Source organism: Theobroma cacao, chromosome 4, assembly GCF_000208745.1.
Source record: "Theobroma cacao cultivar B97-61/B2 chromosome 4, Criollo_cocoa_genome_V2, whole genome shotgun sequence".
NCBI classification, from domain to species: Eukaryota; Viridiplantae; Streptophyta; class Magnoliopsida; order Malvales; family Malvaceae; genus Theobroma; species Theobroma cacao.
Genome location: NC_030853.1, coordinates 27,736,458 through 27,762,089, shown reverse-complemented (window position 1 = coordinate 27,762,089; position 25,632 = coordinate 27,736,458). Strand labels below are relative to the sequence as shown.

The window sequence follows — 25,632 nt, the reverse complement described above, 5'->3', positions numbered from 1 at the left end:
GAACTAGTGTTAGGTCCATGTGCTGCAACGGCCATAATTTTTTTGTTGAAGGGCAAGTTGAGCACTGTTTTGTTTGCAGACGGTTGTATCTTGTGAGGATGGGCTGCCATTAAAGTTTTGAGCAGCCATGTTTGTACTTTATGTACAGTTAATCTCGCCTGAGCCGCCCCTTCCATGCCATTGGGAGTTTTTGGCATCGACCTTAGACCAACAATGGCATATAGGCAGCAGGGGTTAATAAAAATCAAACTTTAAAAAAAATGAATTATTATTTATTTTTTTGTGAATAACTTCAATTATTATTTATTTATGAATTATGATGATAACAGCTGCTACTCCGCGTGAAATTATTCAAACAATTTGTTACTGATAGACCGGCCAACATACTTCTCTCTAAATGAAGCCGACCATTATAATTTGACTGGATATTGTTTACATTTAAATAAGAAATTAGGTTTGAAATTAATAATTTTTTTTATAATTAATAAATTTAGCTTTTCCCGTAACAATTGGCATAATCAGATTATGTGGTTGAAACATTTTGGTTTAATTTGATTCTTTATGTGTGCTGCTTTGTTAAGTGGCCAATGAGCTTAATCATTTTATATGGTTGAAACATTTTGGTGTAATTTTCTTTTCAGCATCTAAACAGTTACTTCTCTCCTCGATGAAATCTATTGCTAGCAAATCATGAAATTTGCTTTGATTCAGACATAGAATATTGTCCTGTTCTGAGCAGAGTAAAAGTTTCATTTAGTTGACTCTCTTTACATATTGTTAGAGGTAAATGTCCAATATATACATGTTTCAACAATTCTCTGAAGATAGTTTGGAAATCGGAAAAAAGAAATTGATTTAAAGAGGATTGAAAAAGAGGAAGTTGGGTATCCTCCCTCTATGCCCAGAGCAACAGAAAAAGGAAAAATTTATAATTATGGTGTGTGAAATCCTATATATCTAGCATCCAATAAAGGCTAAAAGCATTATACAAAGTTGCAAACCTTTGCTATATAGTCATGTAGCTATTTGAAAAAGGTACTAAAAATACAACAAACAATATTAAACAAACAAATCACAAATAATACATCACAAATGCCCTTAATTTTGCTCTGAATCCTTACAGATCATAGACTTGCTTGCCAGTGAACTTGACCTCAATTGGGTTAACATTCTTTCCAATGTTCCTGAAATTCAGTCCCACTCCTTGGCGACCAGGGTTCACTTTCTCAGGGTACACTCCATCTTTAGGATGCAAATACTGAACTTCCCCATTGGGGAACACCCTGTAAAACTGATAGTTGATCTTGTACTTGGACCTCAGCCTGGTCCCCAGAGCCAAGCACTGCTCCTTCCTAGCCAATTTGAGCAGGTTCGGACCTTGCCTCATGATGGCTGCTCCCCCTGTTGGCATTTCAAATATTTGTTCCTTGGGTGAGTCCCAAGTGATCACATAAAACTCTTCTACTTGTGCCTTACGTAACAGCCCGCCGGTGCTGCCAGCAAATATTGGTGATGGGGTACTTGGGTCCAGCTCTGGTGGGGTGAACCCAACCGGAGCCTCCTTTGTGGCAGTCTCAGCTTTCTCTTCCGCTGCTTCTGCCTTGATGGTGCGTGGCGCAAATTTTTGTGACTTGAAGCTGGGGAGTGTCACGAATGATGCTTGTTTCCATGGCACAGCAACTCGGTCGCTGGATTTTGGGGCGGAGAGGGTGGCTGGAGTGAAGAGGGAGGTTTGTGTTGCCATGGCCATTGAGAATTGAGATATTGGAAATGGAGATGGCTAGTGATATTTTTTTTGGTAATGAAATTTGGTTTTGTGGAGATGAAGAGCGTGGCCATAGAGAATAGGTGGTGGAAATGTTGGCAATGGATAAGGTGGTAGTAGTTGTTGGACCAATTAGAATTTGTGATTTTGATGCTTAGGCTTACCCACACCTATCCCCTTTCTTTCTGTAAGCTTTTTCCTTTTTCTTTTTTATTTTGTTTTTATGTTTCAAATCCTTACAGAAACAAAGAAAATATATAAAATAATCAATTGCAAGTGCTTTCATATGTAATTTTTTATTAAATGTTATTAAAAGAAGTAATAAGATTCAAAGTGATGGATCAAATTTATCATTTATCTTTAAACTATATAATTTTATAGTTGTACTTTATAATTTGATAACAAAATGTCAAAATTTACTTTGTAATTTGAATAAAAATTGTCAAAAATTAATAATAAAAGATAATCTATTAAAAATAAAAAGATAAAATACACTGATATCTTAAATTTTGATTATAATTTCACATGAATTCAATAATATTCGAAATAGACCGTTCACCTAAAAAGAATATCATTTATTTATTTTTAAATAGATGTAATTTTATAATTGTATTTTATAATTTAATTTAGAAATTAAAAAATTATTTTATAATTTAAATAAAAAATTAAAAATTAAATGTAAAAATATTTGATTAAAAATAAAATAATATTTAACAAAAGATTTTAATTTTTTATTATTTTTTAATCAAATTAAAAAGTATAATGCTAAAACTACACAATCAAAAAATTAGTAGTAAATTTGATGTTCACCTTAAGTAAAGTGATAAATTTGGATTTCATTCCAAATAATAAAAATTTGCACATTAATTATTCTCAAAAAGTTATAAGTAAGTAATATTAATTGAATAATTAAAATCTATCGTGATATATTTTCAGAATATAATCTAAGTAAACTATTTTTAAAAGTACGGCATATTACTTAAAATCTATCCATTCATAATTAGTTTAGGGTTTGGTTCTTATGATATTCAAAAAAAAATTAATTGAAATGCTTCACTAAAAGTTACTTTTTTTTTTTCACTATAAGTTACCTTAAACCCACATGAATTCTTTTGTTTTTTTTTTTTTTTGCAAGAGAAAAGTGCATGTTTCAAAATTCCTTTTTTTTAAAAAAAAAAAGGGCCCTGAAAAGAATATGCAGGAAGGGTAAACGAAGTCGTTTTTAGTACTTTCAAAACAAAAAATAGTTCTTTTATCCCTTGTGCAAACAAGTGACACCTGCAGCATGCAACCAATAGGTAGATATTGAGATGGCTAGAGTGCTGTCCCTGTTGCTTTCTCATAGTGGAACTTGGAAACAACTTTGCTGTTCACCGCTCTCCCTGGTGCCAATTCAAGTTGAGTACAGTTATCTTTTTTTTTCCTCTTAACTTTTTTTTATTTAAAGCAATGAAGTCTTCTTTCTTCTTTAACATCGCTTAGCTGCATAAATTTGTTTTCTTTGAGTTTTTGGCTTAATCTCAGCACATAGAAACACCGTGGATGCACGAACAAACTTTTTTATTTTCGCTTCTGTAGACCCGTTAGTTGGAGCCTGGACAAAAAAGCTTCTATCATATTAGTATAATAGATTGCTTTCCTGTCAGGGAAAAGCCTAACAAGAAATTTGTTCTTTGGTCAACTGCAGCAAGATTTTATACATACTTGTTAGCAGGCATTGTGGGATTATAAGATATTTGTGTTCTTTTGTTCTTATTAGAAAAATCTTTGCTGTATTTAATCTCACAGCTGGGATAATCCTGATCATCCCAGAATAGTGGTATGGTTTTGTAGTCTTTGTAGTTTTTGCACTAATCGAGAATCCTGTTTTAAGTCTGAGATACTAATCGCAAGTCAAACAATTGTAAACACATGGAGAGAGTCTACAAACTGAAGTCTGCACCTTTACTTAATAGTAGCAATACCATATTAAGAAAAATTGGTACACCATGCCATTGTGTTACAAAACAAATTGTTTTCAGAAGATAGCTAAGAATCTGCACAACTCTTTATCTTTACTACGATGTGAGAAAACTAAACAGAAAGGGAAAATGCAAAATCTAATCAGCACCTTCTTTTACTATAATAACTAAAGATGCTGACTATGTACTTCCTTCAGGAATATGCACTTAAGATTTAGATTGAGATACTGTTTGGGATTCCCTTACCGGTAAGCCCACCTTCTCTAGAGTAATCTGAGGTGTTAGGATATAGTAAGGTGTATGGCATCTTCACCGGTCCGGTTCTGTTCTTCAGTCTGCTGTCATTGTTTCGGTCCATAATTCTACTTTCGATTTCTATTAGCTTCTTTCCAAATCTTTCAAATGCAGCTAACGGTTCAGCATCAGAAGTCCACTCAGGAGAATCTCGCTGCCCAAGGTATATTTCGTCGGCTGAATGCCGGGACAAAACCTCTATAAGGGACACACCAAGTAGAGTTTGGAATTGTGCTGTGATTGTTTTCAGGAAGGCCAAGTCAGGGTCCTTCTCAAGCTCAGCATATTCAGGGGTGCCTGGTTCTGGCATGAAGCGACGGCTAACTGTAGGCCTGTTAGGGAGGTAGCCAGCATAAGGGTATTGTCCGAAATTAACAGCTGCATGGAAAGCAGAAGCCACCCATATGATAATTGTGCATGCTTCGATGAGCTCAGCTCGCGTCTTTATCTCAGGCCACCATGGTTCATCCTTCAAATCACCGTGGCCCTCAGTTCGGATCTCCGCCCACCATGATTGGATTTCATTATCCTCTTTTACTACTTCATCTGATGGGTAGTAGAAGGAGCAATACTCAGTGACCCAAGTTTCAATAGCTGACCAGATTTCTAACCCATCGACAGCATAAGGATAGTCCTGTATCAGAAGTCTGACACCGTGGGGCAAGCTAGCGTCTGGAACTGCCATCCCTCTGAAATGAAGGGTTTGAAAGTTGATTGCTTAAAAATTCATTTTGCTAAAGACCAGATAGAGAAACATTTATCAAAATTCTCTATGGCTCACCTTTTAACTAGATCAACAGGGAGAGCCTGGTCAGGGAAAACCCAAGTCTTGTAAATAGCAGAGGACATTTCCAGTGCATATCTACCCGGAAACACAGTCAGCTCAAGCACCCCGCCAGCATTGATGAGGGTCTGACGGGCCAGAGCATTTATGTTCATTGTGTCACGGAAGTGGGGATGCAGAAGCTTATATATGGGGTGAACCACACTCAACTGTCTATTACTTGCAATTATGAATGGTTCAATTACAGCATGAGTATTTAACCTGCAAACATGGTAAAGTATCTTAAATCATAGACAGCTTTCTAACTTTTGCTACATGGAGCATGGGTATTTCAGCATCATACCAATGACAGATGAGCTGATGATAGCCAGAATCATTCACAGCAGCATAAGCTTTGGCCAACTGCCAGACTGAACCTTCAACCCCGTCCTCTGCTGGGGTGAAAACTTTGCTGACAGCACCATGTTTGTCGCTTTGTGGATGTGGCAAGCTCAACTCGATTGCCAATGGCTTCAGTGTGTCATCATCTTGCAAGAAGAATAAAGTTCTGGTGGCATAAGTCTTTGTGCTAGTGGAATTTATCCGCCGCAGGTATGGCATCAATGCATCATGATGATTCAATATAAACAGTTTGTTGTTTTCTAAAGCCTGAATTGAGAACGACCAAAGCAAACAACAGAAGACAAATTAGTAATCTAGAAAGAAACATTATAAACTGGTAATGTGATATTGCTGCAATGTGATAAAACCAGCAAAACAGACGAAGCGTGAATGGTACTTTTTCTACAGTAAGTCCATTCATGTTCCTCTCAATGTGTTCCTCTGTAACGGTACTTTTTTGGTTCCCATATGTTTTAGGATCAAGCTTGCTGGCTGGTGGAAATTCCTACAAACATGTTATAGTTAATTATTGAAGCAGGAGACCACAAACATTTCTCTAGATGAGGAAGAAGAAATATGAGCTAGTTAACAAGAATGTGGTGTTTACTCGGAGCCGACGGATCATAACTGGGTTGACTCCAGCTAGAGTTTCTCGTGCAAACTCTTCATCTGTCCTCCAGGCAGACCTATCCTCTGTATCCACACAAGGCAACACACATAATTTGCAAGTAAAAGTTTGAATATATCTAAGCAACAAGAATTCATGTAGCAGACCCCAGCTTGTTTGGGATTAAGGCTTAGTTGAGCTGCATTGAGTTGCTACAACTCAGCCAAGAAATGTATGGGAAAATTCATGTATATACCTTTGATCACAGCAGGCATTGGGAATTTCATCAATCTCTCACCATCGTTACGAATAAGTTCCTTGATCATCTCCCAAGGGATGCATTCCCTGATTTTCTTAAGAGTGGCATTATTTGGTAGCTTTACACCACCTTCATAGAGATCAAGTACATCTTGAAAGGAGTCAAACTCATTTATAGTTTTGTCACAGACGGCTGCTATCTCGGGGATCAATATTTGAAACAGAGACTTCAAAGCATAGGCAAGAAAATCTGAAAACTTCACTAGGTTAAATCGTTCATCTCGCGGAACGTAAATGTTTAGGCTTAGAAGAAATAGTCTGCTCTCTGTATTGGGATCTGGTAGAATGGGAAAATATAAATTAGACTGCGGATTAAAATATCAAATCAAATGCTGCTTATGCTAAGATTCTAACCTTTCTTGTGTGGTTTCCGACCAGTTCTCCCTCTTCTGGGATATGGACACTGCGATCCACCAAGAATTGGACGTGCATATGATGAACCCTTCTCGGGCATTCCCAAGTCGTTGTAGCAGTCATAAGCATATACTCTGTCCCATTCTTTGAGTTTTCCTTTTCCATTTCCTCTGAGATTTACCAGTTCTTCTTCCCTATACTTGCGTAAGGGTTCGGGTGTTTGACATGGAAGGTAAGTCTAAGACAAATATAGCGAAGTTTTCTGTTAGTGAATCTGCTTGTTGTCTCCCCAAATCTTAACAAACAAACAAACAAACAAAATTTTCAATATTATTGGTAGATTGGAAATGTTAATCACATAACTTTTTCACAATGCATCAACTGTTTATATAATTTCACACCTTGACTAACATTAGCTTAGCATCAACCTGACATTAATTTCTCCTTTTTAACATTTTAGAAAGCATTAGGTAACTAATTTTTGCTTCAAACAAATTTGGAGCAGTGTGAAGCTTAAATACAAGGAGACATGGCGTGTGAGAGAGAATTTGCAAACAAACACAGAAGAAGGAAAACGACTGTTAGGAAAGTGCAGATCTACCTTTGAGATCAATAGAGTGTGATTTTGCCAAGGTAAACATACAAGTCAAGTGTAAAATGAAGCCTCAATAATTGCGTTGAAGGTAACATTCATGATAGGAAGCACTGCCAATATGTTGGCAGATCTGATTATACCAGTTCAGAAAGTTACAATCTTCATTGCATGAACATTAAGCATCAACCCTTTAGATTATTCATCAAACAAATGGACAGCACAAGATTATGACAAAGATTAAAGTTTCGTCCTATTTTTTATGTTAAAATTTGCAAATGAAGTTACCTTGTTGGAAAAGAAGACGCGATCATACTTGTACCGATGTGCTGGATAAACCCAGGAATTGCAAACAAAATGTATCCGGCCATGGCCGGGAACGTCTTCCAGAGTGACTGTCCTGAGGTAGAACTGGCTGTGATGATGGTTTTTAATAATGAAAGCTCCAGGAACACCCATGGATTCATCCCAGTCAAATGTAACGGAGAACGTAGTTTCTCCTGCTGTTAATGGTGTCAGTGTTGTCACCCACTTCTCCAAATATGCGGGCTTTCCAAGCTTCCCTCCCAACCCATTGGCTGAAGACACGTGTGTTACAATTCAGTTACAGTTACAAACTCATCAAAATCTAGTATTCTTTCCCTTACTTGCAAGATTTAAATAAGCAATGTAACGAAGACAGGTAGAGATTGCTTAAAGGACATGAATTTGCCACTAGGACTTGTTAAATCAATCTCTATATTTGCTGTACTGTACACCTCATACTTTCTCAATTCTACCATCTTACAAACAAGACTGAACAAACATTGTAAGAATAAATGAAAGTTACAGGCATGGTTAGTTAAATTATGATAAACTTTTACCAAATTGAGCTGAAATGAGAAGAAAAAAGAAATAGGAGTGAAAGAAGAATTTGAAACCTTAACTAGAGAAAAATCAGACAAATCCAGTCATATCTTTTCAAATCTTTTTTTTTTTTGGGGGGTGGGGTGCGGGGAGGTGTTGTGGGGGAAAGTTCCTCATGTTTACCACCATGACCGCACACTCTTTCTCTGTAAACTATCAGTCCTGGTAGCTTTCAAGAAATTCCAAAACAGAGAGAACAACAGAGTCAAAAAAAATTAAAGAAACTAACCAGGGTCGGTATGAACAGCACTGATAAGCTGCAAAGAAACACCCTTGCCAAAAAGCTCGTGAACTCGATCAAATAAAGAAGCTGTCATATCATTCATGTCCAACACATTTTTTTTCATCAAAACCACTGCTCCTTTGATCTTCTTTTTGTCCTTGCACTCTTCAACCTTGCCTTTAGCCTCTGTTTTTGGCTTTGCGCAGCACGTCACCATTACTTTATTGAACATCTTTGAACTTGAACAAGCTAGCTCCCCAGTTAAGCTTCCAGGAAGACCAAAAACAAAGATCCTTTTTATTCAGAGGGTTGATAATGTAATGAATGTAAAGGGTAACAAGATTTATGTAGGCGAAGGTTTTAAGTGAGCTTTGATAGACAATGTGAAAATAGATTTCTCTGTTTTTCTTGACCTGAGCAAGACTTGGTGAGTAGATGAACATCAAGGTATTAAATACTTCCCATGACAACTAATGACAGTGTCCTTTAAAAAAATTCTATCTTTTTTTTTCTTTTGATTGGAAGGATTTCATATCTTTATCTCTTTATTAACGGATAATTAAAGGACCTGATTCCCCTCCTCGCCCAATGGGTCCATGGTCATTGGTCTACTACTTGTGGAATTTTTTAACAAAGAAATACCACTATACTATACAAGTTGCAAAATAAAAGAAAAAAAAATAGTTTTTGCATTTTATAAGTGATTGGTATGCCATATTTTAAATGTGTACTCTCTAGGTTCACACGTGGTCTACTTCTTTTGGTGGATGTCCTTAGTCCTTGGCAACCATGTTTATTAATTATATAACTTCCTTACGACTACCATGTTTGTTACGGACAAGTTAATCTTTGATCTTTCCAAAGAGCATTTAAAATAGTTAATTATTAATATTACTATTCTTTTTTGTCACTCTCTTAAGGAAGAATGGGTGCCATTGACTTAAAAGGTTTAATTTGCTATGAATTATCATACAGTATTTTCACACATCCGAAAGTGATCCTCTTACACATTTTAAGTATGATGACATAAGAGTTATCTTGTTAGATCTCTCCCCACGAGATTAACAATCCATTGGAATTGTCAAATCTCAAAGGCATGAAACTATGGATTTGAAGTGATACAAAAAGGGGGTTTTGCGAGGTTGTTAAACCTACTCAACTTTAACTAAAATAAATAAAAAGTTTTGACAGATCAACCTGTCAGGTCACTTGGTAAAGTTCAACGTCTCGCTTCTTCCTTGTTACTTCAACTTTGCATATGGTTTGTCTCCACGCACAACACGGCTCATTAAAATATTTTTTCTTCTACTACAAATCATAAGATTGGGTTATATTGTACATAGAAAGTAGTAGAAACTATATACCTTTTTTCATTGATTTTATCCTCATTTTTTACTCTAATTCTAAGACCCAATTTTGTATCTCTTTAAGGAAATTGAAGCAAAATTTTTTTCTCTTTTGCATTTTATTTATGGTGAATCCTTATACACCCAAAAAAAAATAGTATACGACTATCGCTTGCATCAAGAAAGAGAGATTCAGTCAAGGACATGCATGGCTTGGACCAAGGTCATCCCGTCAAAGAAATGAGAGCAATGAGCATAAAAAAAAAGGTAGTATATGAATTTTTTTTTAAAAAAAAAGTAAATTTATTGACCTCCACAACCAGTCTGTCATTATAGATTTTTTACGTTTTTGACAATAAACTTTCTATAGCATAAGAATCTGATTTGGACAAAATAAAATTTGAGCAATTAAAGAATATTATTACTGCATAAAAAGCTATTAGTGGTATTGCTCAAAAACATTTCTAACTGCATCCAAAAAATAAATATCGCAACTCACTGCCCCTAAAACAAAAATTAAGCATTAAATAACTTAAAGGCAGAAACACATCTTTTATCTGTTCGTACTAACGTAATTGCAAAACCTCATTCCTACTCAATCCTAGTTCATTGCTGGGTGGAGCAAAATGTAAAAGGGGCAAAGTGACCATTTTGATGCAGAAAGCGAGAGAATAATGGGGGTAAGGGTTTTCCAAAAGATAATTTAAGCAACGGAAAAGAATTCTTTCGTCTGTTTCTTGTAAATTTACATGGGGTCAATTTATGTATTTGACACCAAAATATGGGAAGCATTAGGGCTGCTTACATTAATTTTCAGTATATTAACTGAAACCAAATCAAATTCAATTATTCATAAACTTGAACAGAATCGAATTTCTCATTATTCAAATCAATTTTTAATTATAATTGATTCATAAGCATAGTATTAAGAGCATATTAATTATAATTTTTTTTTTCATTACATTTCCTACAATAATCCAATATCACTAAGTATCAACTAATGATCTTCTGGTCAGACTTTCTAGACTGGATCGAGATATGAGTTGTCCTTTTTTGATGTATGGAATGAGATGGTTTCATCATCGAAAATCCTATCGCCTAATCACCTTCATATTTCAGTCTCCTATATATGAACCAAAGACCTCAATAATTGAAAAAAATATGAGATCGACAACAGCTTGCAAAACTACTTAAAACAGTATTCCGGGTTGTAGCTCTGAATCACAAGTTGGAGTCTGTTCTTAATCAATTATTTTTGGAAAATTATGAGCAGATTAGGAAGGTGTTTGTCTGTGGGGCCCTTGTTTTTTGTCCTAACACCCAGCACTGTGCAACATGACAGGGAGAGGATGGGCAGGAAGGCAGGGACCAGGTAGGTAGCAGTGTTGCAGGCAATTATAAAGGCACCATCAATGCGGTCTCCGTCTGATATTTAACCATATAATTATGAATGGGATAAAGATTGGAACCATATCTCGTATAGTTCTGTTTTGAATACAAATTCGAGACGGTAAGCAAAGTCCTCAGTGAATAACAATGAAGTTATTCTTTAAGAATTAAATTGGGATAACGAAATTGCTTATTGAATCCGATGAACAAAATGATTTGCTTTTGGAATATAATAATTCCCTCGGCTAAAAGAAGACTTGTAAGTCTACTTCTAGATAACCAAACAGCCCCACATGATTGTTAATTTAGAAAAGTTAAAAGGTTTTTTTTTTAAAATAGACCTTATGCATAACGTATTTTTAACAATAGACTTCCTCATAATATTAATTGTTTTTGGTCAAAAAAATTAAAATTTAGACAAAATTACCCTTAATGAATCGACCCATTTATTTGGTTTCACATCTCAACCCGAAAGCTATTAACGAGTCACGTATGTTTAGATTTGCACTTCAAACTGACTTATATTTTTTGAGCTTTCCTCACCAGACTATTCATCTCTTGAGTATTTCTTATCAGAAAGAAAAACGTTTAAACATTTTGAGCATTTTGGAGTAGTATTTGATACACGAAGAAAATCTATGAGCGTTTTAAGCAGTTTTGAGCATTTTTAAGCATTTTAGAGTGTTTTTTGATATATAAAGAAAAACTTTTGAACATTTTGAGCATTCATATTCGTTAATTATATTGTTAAATGGAATATGGTGTATCGTTTGAAGTTGTTGATCTTATTAAATGGAATTCAGTAGTTTTGATGATTTTTTAGAATTACGTGACTAGTTTTTAGGCATTGCGTGACTGATTTTAGATATTGCGTGACTGACTTTGGAAATTATGTGACTAATTTTTAATAAGGCATTGCGTGACTAATTTTTAATAAAGCATTGCGTGACTAGTTTTTAATAAGGCATTATCTGCATGTTTGGTTGGGGGAATGGCTAAGCCATTCCCCCTCTATTCCCATGCCATTCTGTTTCCCTTGTTTGGTTGTCAAACAAGAGGGCGGAATAGGCATTTTGAGGAATAGAAATTCCTCAACTATGGCTGAATCGGTGGGAATGGCTAATACCCGCTCTCCCCCCGGTATTATCTATTCTCTGACCGGGGGAATAAGTTTAAATTATATTTTGACTATAATACCCTCAACTGTTTAATTAAATCACCACTTTATCCCTATAAAAACTATTTTTTTCTCTCTCTTTCTCCTTCCTCCGTCTTCCTCAGCAGATTCAACCTTCCCCAATTAATACTCTCTCAGCCGACCGTCTTCCTCTCCTCTATCAGCCACCCTTCCCCCATGTTCATCTCCTCTCTCAGCCAACCGTCCTTCCCCCGTCTTCATCTCCTCTCTCAGCTGGTCATCTTCCTCTCTCTCAACCGTGGGCTTTCCCCTCGCTCTCACCCATGGGACTGCCCCTTTCTCTTAGTCGCTCTCACCCGTCTTCCCCTCTCTCTCTGCAGTCCATAGTGGAGGTAGTTGCTTCAAATCCTTCAAGCAATAACATTTTCATTTAATTGTTGTGATTTTGTGATTAATTGTGATTGTTGTTAGTAGATCTCACTCTAGGGTTTTTATTGTTAGTAGATCTAAAATATGAAATGCTGATTTTGTGTTATGATTTTGATGAATTTTCTTTCTGAGTTGTTGAAATTTTGGGTACTTGTTGTTTGAATTTTTTTGATTTGTTGATTATATATATACAAGGCCCCAAATTCATTCCCTCATTTTGAAGCTGCTGTTAAGCTGAAAATGGCAGCTTCTTCATTCGGGTTTGTTAGGTCCATGGTTGCAAGGGAGAATTTTTTGTAAGGCAATCCGAACATGATAACCACACCAATCTGGCTAGTATCCTATGAAATGAAAAGAAAGTCTGCTGTAAGACCATATTCCAATGTTGTTTGATCAGTTTTTGGGCAATGGATGTATTATTATAGGACGACTTCCATTTTCATTCTTCAACATGATTAATTATTATTAGTAACTTGGTGTGATGAAATAATAAAATTAAGATAAGAATATATATAGAGATTTGATAGATATCAGAGCTCAAATTAATTCCTATGTGCATAAATATAATCAAAATTGATTGCCTTGACGAAAACTTAATTTTAATGAATCAAACGTTCAATGCCAGAGATAAATGCCTTCATAAGAAGATGGAATATGTGGCAACGAGAAGAATGAGAAGTTTAGCCAAGACCAGCCCTCCCTATAATATGAAATATGAAATGCTGAAAATTTAATGAAATTAACTTTCCTTTTATATATCCATTATTTTTGCAGAAAACTTATTTCCTATCCACTCATGACTATTAGCTGCATTAGTCTCTTCTCTTTTCAATTTAATGAATGACATTTGTCTGCTATATACTATTGCATACACATTGATGTTATATTTAGAGATATAAAATTTAAATTTTTTCTTTAGTTTGAAAATGATAAAAAAATTTAATATTGTTTCCTCATCATTTGTTTAATAATTTGAATCTCACAAACTTACAACTAATATTTAAAAGGAGATCTAGTTATACCGATGTGACAATTATTAAATTTCATAATTTTTTAAGTAAATTAGAATTTAGCAAATTAATAGTTCATTAATAATATAGAAACATTTTTGGAGATCCAAGAAATTTCAGTTGTTGAGTGAATGTCATGAATTAATATTTTTCAACGTATGATATACATATCGAATTAGTTTATAAATAATTATATGACAAATAATATTTTCAACATAATTATAATATTTTTCAATTAATATTTTTCAACATAATTATAATGTGTCGTGTCAAATTGTTGTTAATTCTTTAATTTCTAGTAAACATTATAATAGTATGCTAATTATAAATAAGGTTCAATCATCAAGTGTCTATGGACACTTGGTTAAATTGCTATTTTAGAAAATAACTTTTCATTATACATACATAAATTTTTATCTTAAATATTCTTACCTTATATATACATTTCCAAAATGATTATATTCATTATGTGATGATATCTTATACAGTTAGTTTGACTTTTTAGGGTATTTGTGTTGGACTTTGCCAAAAAAACGTTGACTTAATAACGGTCACCAAGCAGAAATGTCATTAACCCTCTTTTTCCCTGTCTGTCTCTCTAACCCAACAATTATTAAATTTTACAATTTTTTCATATGGCTTACTTATGGGGCTGAAATGTGATCTTGATGTCACTTAATTTTTTTTTGTTACCATATGACTTTAATATTTTTCTTACATAATAAAATAGATTAGAATATTTATTTTTTGCAGTCACGGTTCGTTTGTATTAGAGAAGAGATGTTGAACGACAAAAAAGGCTACTAGCTATGTTTAAATTTTATATGGAGATTTGTCGTGCTGTTAGTTCATTTTGACCTTATTGTCTGCAGCGTCGACTTTATGTACTTATAGGCCAAGAGTAAGATCTTATGCATTAGATTTTGCTGCAAATCGAGAGTATGTGAGGCGACTTGTGTATGATAATGATATTTCATGTATTTCACAAATTAGGATGAATAAGGTTGCCTTTTTTAAATTATGTGAAATGTTAGAAAGTATTGGAGGGTTGAAGTCAACAAAGAACATGCTTGTAGATGAGCAAGTAGCAATATTCTTACATATTATTGCTCATCATGTTAAGAATCGAGTAATTAGTTTAAATTTTAGAAGGTCGGGTGAGTCAATTAGTCGGCACTTTCATAATGTTTTGGCTGCAGTCTTGAAATTGCAAGAACATTTGTTTAGAAAACCTGAGCCCATTCCAACAAACTCAACAGACAATCGGTGGAAGTGGTTTAAGGTAGATTATTGATCTTATAACTTTTTGTAATTATATATATACAAGACATTAATAAGTTTACTTATTAGTAATTCATTACATCCGATTTGTAGAATTGTTTAGGTGCTCTAGATGGGACATACATCAGAGTTAAGGTGCCAAGTGCAGATAAACCTAGATATCGCACTCGTAAAGGGAATATTGCAACAAATATGTTAGGTGTATGTACACCTGACATGCAATTTGTCTTTGTTCTTCCTGGTTGGGAAGGGTCTGTAGCTGATGGCAGAGTTCTTCGAGATGCACTAAGGAGAAGAAATGGACTTAAAGTGCCTAATGGTAAGCTTTCCTATGATAATGGGAAGGTATTTCAAATTATGTACTATATGATTATTCTACTTAAATAAGGAAATAACTTATTTAGTTTGTTTTATATAGGTTGTTACTATCTAGTTGATGCGGGCTATACAAATTGTGAGGGCTTTCTTGCACCTTATAGGGGTCAACGATACCATTTGAATGAATGGCGTCAAGGCCATGAACCAAGCAGTCCTGAAGAATTTTTTAATATGAAACATGCTGCTGCTCGCAATGTTATAGAGAGATGTTTTGGGTTATTGAAAATGAGATGGGGTATTCTTAGGAGTCCATCATTTTATCCGATTAGGATACATAATAGGATTATTATAGCTTGTTGTTTGCTTCATAATTTTATTAGGAGGGAGATGAGTTTTGACCCTATTGAAATGGATTTAGGGGAATATGTTGAAACCAACATAGCAGTTGATGAGGATTTTATAAGTACTATTGATCCTACTGATGTTTGGGGTAATTTCAGAATGGAATTAGCAAATCAGATGTTCAATGAATGGCAAGCATCTAGGCAAAATGATGATTGACATTTGTTAGGCATATTGATACTGAAGGACTATTGCTGGGTTTCTTTCCTTTGCCAGTTCAAGTTGTACTTTTTTAAAAATTTGTTCTTAACGTGTTATTGTTTTGTCAATTGTTGTTGTTAATTGTGTTGTTTATATTGTACTTTTTATCATGTGAATAAAGTTTGAGTAGTTTTAATATATTATTGAATATATTTATTTTTTTTTGCATTTTAATAATATTTTTTATAATTAAATATTTGGTGTATGGTAGAAAACAATGTCCACATCTTCAGCACGAGCTTCTCAAAGTTCAAAGGGAACCAAAAGAAAATGGAATCATCATGAAGATGTTGCACTTGTTACAGCTTTGATTGATTTGCACAATATAGGGAAATATAATGCTGACACTGGGTTTAGAGGGGGTTATTTAATAGAACTTGAAAATATGCTTGCAACAAAATTACCAGATGCAAACTTGAAGGCGAAGCCCCACATAGAGTCTAGAATAAAGACTTTGAAAAAAGAATGGGCTATTATATATGATATGGTGCAAGGGACACATACTAGTGGATTTGGGTGGGATGATCAAAGGAATATGGTTGTTGCTGATGATCCAGTATGGGAAGCTTACATACAGGTACGTTTTTGAGTTTGGGTTATTTAATTATTTTCATATTAGTTTCTTACTAATAATATAACTAATAGTCTTTTTTTTTTGTTATTAGAGTCATAAGGAGGCTGCCCCTTTTAGAAGAAAGAGTTTTCCCTTCTTCAATGAGCTAAGTATAATTTATGCAAGAGATCGTGCAACAGGGAAAGATGCATAAACTGCAGCAGATATCCTTGAAGAAATGCAGGACTGTAATGATACAATCAATGAGGAAATTGAAGGTGAAAACCTAGCTGGATATAATTTTGAGGATGAGGATTTTTCCAATATTCAACCTCAAACTTCAGCTCCCAGAAGTGACACAACTTCAACAAGGAAGAGGAAAAGGCTAAATGAGACGGGTGATCCCATCACATCTGAATCAATTATTGCTGCTGCAACGATATTGGGTGAAAACATAAAAGAGGCTGGAATTGAGTTTAGCAGAAGTGTTGGGGCAGAGGTGAACATCCAACAAAAAGCTCAAGAGTTGGATGGGATTTTAAGTCAAGTAGAGGGATTGACAGCGATGGAAAGGGTTTTAGCTTCAATTAAACTTCCAGAATCTCCAACTCTTATGTTTGTGTTTTTTAGTATTGATCCTGATCGAAGACTTGAATGGCTGAGGACATTTCTTGCTGACCGTTGAGCTTGGATTAATCTAAAACTTTTTGTAAAGGTAAGTTCCAGAGATTGTAACTTTTGGGCACTTGTGCTTGATGTTGATATTAATTATGAGGTTCATTAACAAGTCAAAATCCTTTTGAATTGACAGTTATGTTAGTAGTTGTATAAGGGTGATATTATTGTAGCGACTTTATTTGTTTTATGCATGTTGTAAGTTAGTGTAATAGGATGAATATTCATCCATTAATTTCAAAGTCAGTGTATTTTTCTGAACTAGACATGATTTGTAGATTATATGTACTAATATTTTCATCTAAAAGGCATTTAGTATTACAAGGCTCTTTTAATATTTATACCATCTCCATGCTAATATGCTTTAGTTAAAATGGTAAATTGTCATTTTCTTGCCAGATATGGAATGCAAATAATAAATTGAAAGACACGGTATTTCTCTATTTGCCATTTATGTTTCCGCAGCACCAAATGTTGGGTTCAAAAAAATGATTTTCTTCTTTTTTTAAAAGGGTTTATGAATTTGCATTTAATCTATCAAAAGACATAATTTACATTTTTTTTTAGAAAAAAATGATTCATAATATATGAAAATGATTCATAATATATGAAGAATTGGCTTAAAAAAAATCTATACACAAATTTAATTGATTATGATAGATAAAATATAATATAATTAAATTATATTTTTAAATAATTATCTATTTATAAAAATATGTGATTAAATAATAATTATTTTTAGTAATTGGGAAAAAATATAATTATGATGGGTAATTATCTTTTGGGATAAATGTGTATTTAAATGATAATAGGGATAATTTTATTTTTTTATGAAAATAATTGTTAATATGGTCAAGGGCATTTTTGTCTTTTTATCACCTATTCCTTTCTTATTCCAATCTTATTTCTACCAACCAAACACTGTGATAAGTCATAATAGCAATTCCTGCTATATTCCATTCATAATACCAAACAAAGTAATAACTATTCTATTCTATTCTCACTTTATTCTATTCCCATAGAATAGCAATTCTATTCTATTCATGCCTATTCCGCGAACCAAACGTGCTGTACGTGACTAGTTTCTGATGAGGCATTATGTAACTAGTTGATAGGCATTGCGTGATTAACTTTAGGTATTGCATGACTAGTTTATAATAAGGCATTGCGTGACTGGTTGGAGGTATTGCATGACTAACTTTGGGTATTGCGTGACTAGTTTTTGATAAGATATTGCATGACTAGTTTCTGATAAAGTATTGCGTGACTAGTTAGTAAGGCATTGTGTGACTTAAGCATTGCTTAAAAATCAGTCACGCAATATCTAAAAACTAATCATGTAATGCCTAAAACCAATTACGTAATGCCTAAAAACTAGTTACATAGTGATTCAGTCACGCAATACTTAAAAACCAGTAAACTCAATTTTGGAGTTCTATACATAAACCAATAAACTCAAGAACTTAAAAAACATACTTTTTTTTTTTTGCTAAGCCATGAAATTGTGCATTTCATAAAAGATAAGTTACAAAACTCTATAACCCTCCAAAGTAAGAGAAAATATATCCCTATCGGGGAGGCCTTACTCACTCCCCTTATTCAAAAACAAAATATATCCTCTTTACAAAATATTTTCTGAACAATTTCAACTCAAAATCTCATAAAAAAAATCAAAATCATTAGCAAACAAACAATCATCCCAATCTCAGACACAACAAAATCTTGAACCATCATAAAACCCATCAAACATGCTTTAGCTGTTCTTTCTCTCTGAGCAAAATCACTACTTACAAAGAGCAAAATCGATATTCATTACCCTTAAGAACTCCAAGATCCACCATCCAAAAAAATAAAACAAAATAAGAAAGAACTTGATGTCATCTCTGCGAATTGGATGACGAGATAGACATATTTGAACAGAGAGAGAAATCGAAATTTAATTTTGAAATTTTTATCTAGATGACGGGAGAGAAAAAACTGAAACCATTTTAATTTGTCTGAAATTGTTTAAAGAGTATTATTGTTAAGTCATGCCAAAAATGACCAAAAATAGTTAAAATTATAAAAAAATGATATTTTTGAATTGGGCTTATGAAAAAGGTTATTTCTCACAATTTCTTCAAGTTAAAAAAGGTTTAATAGATAAAAAGTATATATTTGGAAAAGCTTATTTTCAAAATCTAATTATATATATTTCCAAAATTAAAATTTAATATTAAATTCATAATTAGATTTGAATCGTATAAAATGGGTTTTTTGATATTAAAATGTTTTTGAATACTTTGATGTTTCCCAATACATTCAAATGGTTGCTATATGAATTCTAGAAAAAGAATAAATATCTAAATTCAATTATGAGAATACAAATTGTACAAGAGGTTAGTAAAAATAAGAAAGTTAAAAAATTATTATTGATTGATAGATTAATTTGTTATGTTTTAATTTTTTTGATTTCTACAGTAACTACAGAGTTAGTCATTTTAACAATAAAAATTGTGAAAATAAAATTTCAGAATAAACTAGATAATGAATTTTTTACAAATAATTTAATTATTTATATTAAGAAAGACATTATAAACTTTTTCAGTATAGAGTTAATAATTGATAAATTTGAATTTAAAAAATATTGTCGAATACAATTTTCCTAAAAGACTATTGTAAATATTTCTTTTCCTATTCATTTTCATTTACATGTTATATAAAATTATTGTTTATTACAAAATTTTTTGTTATTAATTAAATTTAAAATATTAATTTGAAAAATTTTTAATCTTTATTTCCTTTTATTTTTAACTCCTCTTTAAAAATTAACAAGTTCCACCCCAATGGGGTCCCCCCTCCCCCCCTACTCGAGCATACCAGTTGTTGGACTATTAATTTGAATCCGTTATCGATGATGTATTTCTCATGTTCTGAGTTATGCTAGTTTATTTTTTGGAAAATTTCATTCCAATTCAAACTTTTTTATCCTTAAAGGCTTGCACTGCCAACCTTTAATGCGTATATATAGTATATAAAGACAGTCAGATTTATTAGAGAGAAGTCAATATAATTTAGTTAAAGTTGTAATACAACAGTATTAGTTAGTTAGAGTACAATATTTAGTTAATTGTTATATTTAATTAGGTTAAGATTCTCCCTCTGTATATATAATTTAAATTATTAATTTAAGAATTCTCAATATATAATTTAAATTTTTATATAACTTATATAATTTTATATTTTTCTTCCTTTCTTCTAACAAGAGAGACAGGGGGTTGTAATTTTTTTGGAGCATGAAGATACTCGTTAGATTTTAAACGTGTAACAGGATATGATATAATTAACACATTTATTAAATGTTTTGAATTAAATTTTATAAGACAATTCATTCATATGATGAATACAATTAAAAGTTATATAATTTATAACTTGTTTACACGTTTAAATTAAAATATACTTCTATTATTAAAATTTATAATAAAAATAATAAATATCATAATTTTTATCAAATATAATCAATATCAATAAATTAAATATTAGTTAGTATTTATATAAGTCAATAAACGAGTCTGAACTGTGTACTTAAACAAATTTACTCAACATGTGAACACGATTAAATAACTAGATAATAAATGGGTTACGGATTATATAAATACACAATATCACAATTAATTAAACGTGTTTTGGACGAATTTTAAACTCGTTATGTAGGTTTGACACGATTAAGAAATAATTTATTTATGTTTCTACTATATCAACACCACTAATATACGAAACACGATTATTTTAAATCCAAACTTACTTAAATCTGCATCGTATTCATATTGTATTGTCATACCATATATAAAATTATCCGATCTAGTATTTGCTTTACTCTTAATACCATTTAAGATTTTGTCAAGAAAAGAGTTTTTCCTTGAAAGATGGTGTAAATCGTTACTTGCAAGCTAATGACTGGTTGCCCTGTTACTAACTAAATTTAATTGCAGTGAGCCCATTGCCAACAGATTACCAGGTTTTTCAGTGCCCATTCTCCAATAATTGAAACATCAAACTTCACATTTAACGAAACATTTAATGCAACAGTTGATTAATTTGGTCCCAACCCTTCATTGGATCCACTTTTTTTAAAAAAAAAAAATTCTGGGCTCATTTTTATTTCTAATGCTCCTTTGAAAGGACTTCATCACAAGTTCGCCAAAATTTTGTACTGTAAAATTTTGTTTTTCACTTTCTGTAACCCTGTTAGCTGTAATTAGCTCCAAATTATTTAGAAATGGTCTTCTAGAAATTAAAGTTGATGGAGATCAAGTCCAATAACTCTCTATTTCTTCAGTATATTTACCTCAAAAACCTCCTAAACAATGCTTTCTGGGGGGTACACTTGCAAGGAAATTTAAAAATGCTAATATATTGTAACTTTTGCACATAATTGAGTAATCAAGACTAGAAATCAATATTTATTTGTCAAATCTTGAAAACTCTTTATTGATCATAAGGCCACTTTTTCCCTAGTCTGCTGATCAAGAACTAGCTTGCTTCTAAATTCTAAGTTATTGATGCCATGCTTTTCTTGTTTGCCATGAAAGGAATCAGAAGCAAAGATATAGAAATTAGAGGGAGAAAAGTGAGTGAACTTCGATAAAGGATTCAGATCCTTCAAACCGAAAGTGCAAACAAAAAAAATGGAGAACACAATATAATAAAGACGAAGCACATTACAACCTCCTCTTTTCTCACTACAAAAGCAATATATAAGTGATTAAAAAAATTGAACGGCAAAGATGAAACAAAAAGTACAAAAGAGAAAATTCCTTCTAGATTAATATTCTTTACTTTAAGTATATTAGGATATTGTCTTGAATTTAATATTCTATTGTAAAGTAGGTAATCAAATAAGCGTAGCCAATGGAAAAAGGAAATCAAAAGAGTTTTCGTTGAAGGTGACATTGACCTTATTAATTTGTAAATTACATCAGTAAAGAGGACATCTTCTTCTCTCTTTTTTTTTTTTCTTTTCTTTTTAGCATATATATATAAAGGAACAAATCTAATATAATGCTCAATCTAATTAAAAATAGTGATATTTAAACCTATCGAAGCCAATTAAAGACATATCTCTGTTTTTTTTTTTTTGTCCTTTTGAATTTGTTCCTTTTTTATCTTGAAGCTTTCTTCCCATTTTTCACTTTTTTTTAATTTTTAATACCCATAAAATTCATCTCATATGTTATAAGTAATTCAAGTAGAATGAGTCAAATGATTATTCTTACAATGATTTGGTTGTTGTGTGAATCCACATTTATATATATATTCCATTAGCATGTAGTAAATATTGTTGGAACATTTGTTCCTAATCCTTAATTCAAAAGGTGAAGGATATTATTATTAACCTTCGGCAAGAAAGCTATGAACTTATTGAAATTTAAAAAAAAAAAAAAAAAGAAAGCTATGAACTTAATGATACCAAAATTCCATTATCTTGGTGGAAGTAGATGCTTTGGAAACCATGTCAAGCTTTCATTCATAAAGTTGTGCTCTATGATCAATGTCGACTCAAATATTCTTCCATTTACCTTTTTTTACCCTAGCCAAAAATCCTGAAAATTAACCCTTTCCTTTTTCACCTTTTTCTTTTGAAACAACCACGAGAAAAAGTTGGATTACTCAATGAGCAGGGGAGACAAGAAAGGTCCCAAGGAAGAATGCCAGCCCCTTTCCAGCCTAAGACGAGTTTCATCATACAAAAAATTTGCCTCAACAAATTTGGAATACAGCATCACCATTGCGCTTACCAGTGAATTGTGAAAAGCTAAGCAATCTAGGCCGGCCATGCCGCCTGGGGCTGCCGGGGCTTCCTTCTCATCCTTGGAAGGTTCGGTAACAATTGCTTCAGTTGTGGTCGCCAAAGAAGACACTTGCAGCATCTACCAAGGCTGTCCTTATGACATTCAATGGATCAATAATTCCCTCTTTTACTATATATATATATATATATCACAGCGTTATTATTATAGAATGACATTATCTCACGTTAATTAAATTTAAAATTTTATATAATTTTACATATGTTCAATTTTTTTATTTATCATTAAATTGATTTTAAATTAAATTAATAATAATTAAAAATAGCATCATTTAATCTGTCGGCTGTAAAAATATTTTCTGGAGATATGACAACTTATACACGAAAGACATTGATTTTTTGTCCATGCATTGAGCAGTCGAAAGCCCGTTGATCATGTACTCGTCTTCTTCGTGGCAGAAGCACTTTTCACGAGCCATTTTCATAGCTTTCATCGCTCTTTTTCTTCTTTGTTTTTTTTCGACGATTCTTGTCTTTTGGTGATCTAATGAGGGCTTCATATTGTTTCTCGAGAAACGAAAATTTATATCTTTTTCCATTTTCAAGCTCTGATTATATAAACCACACACCCGCCTCCAGCCAGGCCCCATAACGAGCAGCATTATATCGTGCTGTACCTTTTCAAATTGAATGTAAAATACAAAGAAAAAAAGTAAGCGAAAAAGCTCTTATTGCTTATCCTGTTGTAACTAAGTGATCCATTATATTCCACAGGGCTACCATTATGAACAAAGCTCCAGCTGAGCATAAGGGGAACAAAATAATTTTAGAGAGAGAGAGAGAATCAAGACAACTATAGGGAAAAAAATGAAGAAATGATGTTTCCTTCACTATCTTATCTCTTATATTCTGAATTAGAGTGTAAATATAGATGTGATGTGAAGGGAACAAACATAATTTTCCACATGCATGCATGATTTAAATGTGGTGCTTACAAGTAAAGAAAAATTGAACTCTATTTTTTAAAAAAATACGTACACCTAATATCAAGTATTTTTCAATTTTTGTAGTATATATTACTTGTAAAGATTCATTAGACTCTGAATGAAAGTAGTTCTCTTTCATTCATAAAATTAGACATTTTCTACGAAAACTCATTTATTAAAATAAATATTGTAATAGAAATGTGAATCACACGGATGAAAAGGGTAGGTACAACTGCCAATCAAGTTTGAAGAGATGGCTTCACCTTCACCACGCGTTTCTCATTTTCCATTTACAATTTTTCTAAGCCCACAATGAAGAGGACTTTTTTTTTTTTTTTGAAGGTAGATGTTTTATTGATTGCTTAACAGCCAGTGTGCTCTCCAAAGTTTTAGACGAAATGATTTAAAGACTTTTAGTAGCATAAGAATTTTTATTTTGACACAGGAAAACACTGTATAGTTGCCTCATGAGAAACTGCTCAACACTAGAATTTTATTTTTTTTACTTTAAATTTAAAAAAAGATTCAAATTATATTTTTTAAATAAAAAATCATTCACCCATCAATAAATTAAATGTTGAGTACAAGAGAAATTTTAATTTAACTCCTTTTTCCTTCACAAATTAATCTAATAAAAAAAAGTTTAGTCAATATCCTTGTCATCATTGATTGCGGACATCATGAGTTTGATTGTCCCAATCCCCCTTAGTTTCCAAGTGTATCACGCATTTCAATATTGTTTGTATTTTGTGAGAAATTTAACATACTGTAGTAATCCATGCTATAATTTTCTTCTTGGGCACTGTCAAAGGTTCTTGCCCTCTCATGGCAATAAACTATTGTGTCCATTAGTTATGGGATTGATAAACATATATATATATATATATATATCAATTCTAATCATCAAAACCACGTCAAATTCCCACATAAATGATAATTAGTCGAGTCAACTTAACAATTTTATGAAAATGCTAGAAATAAAGATGAGTTGTCAATTGTGGTGCAGTCATGCTCATGTAATTTTTTTTTTTCTTTTCGAAGTTTATGAGTGATGTTGTCTGGTGCCTAGGCCCAGAGGCCGTAGCGAAGCACGTGATGACTGATCTGTCTCCATCCTCCAGAGTATGCATCGTCCAATCTCTCCACAACTTTAATTGAAAAATCTCTGATAAAAACAAAAACAGAAATGATGTATTCTCTTGTACTTCCCTTGATTTTCTAGGTGCAGTAATTCAGTTTAAACAAACATTAATATTATGTTCCTCATTATGGAACGAAAACAGAGGAGCTTTTATCGCTAAGGAATTTCTTATGAAATAAAATTAAAAACTTGCATTAATTTCACTCAAAAGAAAGTTGCCAAAAACGAATAGTTTCTTCCCAACTTCACAATTTAAAAGAAAAATAAAAGGTAAGATTCTTTTATAACTTAAATTTAACTCAAGACATGATGAATTAAGAATGTAAGAAGCCACTGGTAAAGTATTTTCCTTTCTTCATTTAGCTGAGAGTGAGTTGGAACACTTGCCAACGAGTCAAAACTTGAAAAGCCAGCCCATTTTCTTTTCTGGGCTTAACCGTGGAGTTCCCTTGGGCCTCAAAATCCAATCCCTACCAACATTTCGGCCCTTGCCATCAAGTCCAACCCTTTTTGCACACAATTTGTAGGTGGAAAGTCAAATTGATAATATGTCCGAAACCCCTTTGATGTCTATGGTATTGTTGTCTAATATAAAGTTTTGAACGAAGAAGAAGGTTGCCACTTGTAAGGTAACAAGAAGTTGTGAGATTAGGAATGGAGTTATCACTAAAGTTGGTGGCCTAGTGGCTTGTTTGTGCGTCTACTTCCTTGTTTAGTTCTATGGTTTGAGGTCAGATTAGAGCTCCAAATGACGGTTTGTCTGTTTACTTCTAATTATTAGTGCTTACTC

At 32.8% G+C, this 25,632-nt stretch overlaps 3 protein-coding genes across 3 annotated transcripts; 1 reads left to right on the top strand and 2 right to left on the bottom strand.

Annotated features, from left to right (window-relative positions):
- Window positions 912-1,834, bottom strand: LOC18602960 (photosystem I reaction center subunit II, chloroplastic). The gene has a single exon (XM_007034662.2). It carries the CDS (start codon window positions 1,748-1,750, stop codon window positions 1,118-1,120), a length of 633 nt encoding a protein of 210 aa, XP_007034724.1. The 5' UTR covers window positions 1,751-1,834; the 3' UTR covers window positions 912-1,117.
- LOC18602959 (probable linoleate 9S-lipoxygenase 5) lies at window positions 3,684-8,699 on the bottom strand. The gene is made up of 9 exons (XM_007034659.2): window positions 8,192-8,699; window positions 7,345-7,634; window positions 6,465-6,702; window positions 6,049-6,387; window positions 5,793-5,878; window positions 5,583-5,690; window positions 5,148-5,452; window positions 4,802-5,065; window positions 3,684-4,709 (listed from the first exon to the last, which is right to left on the bottom strand). The coding sequence occupies exons 1-9, from the start codon at window positions 8,415-8,417 to the stop codon at window positions 3,941-3,943; spliced, it is 2,625 nt and encodes an 874-aa protein (XP_007034721.2). The 5' UTR covers window positions 8,418-8,699; the 3' UTR covers window positions 3,684-3,940.
- On the top strand, window positions 14,285-15,842 carry LOC108661646. Its single transcript, XM_018119183.1, has 3 exons — window positions 14,285-14,779; window positions 14,872-15,097; window positions 15,197-15,842. Exons 1-3 carry the CDS (start codon window positions 14,492-14,494, stop codon window positions 15,655-15,657), a joined length of 975 nt encoding a protein of 324 aa, XP_017974672.1. The 5' UTR covers window positions 14,285-14,491; the 3' UTR covers window positions 15,658-15,842.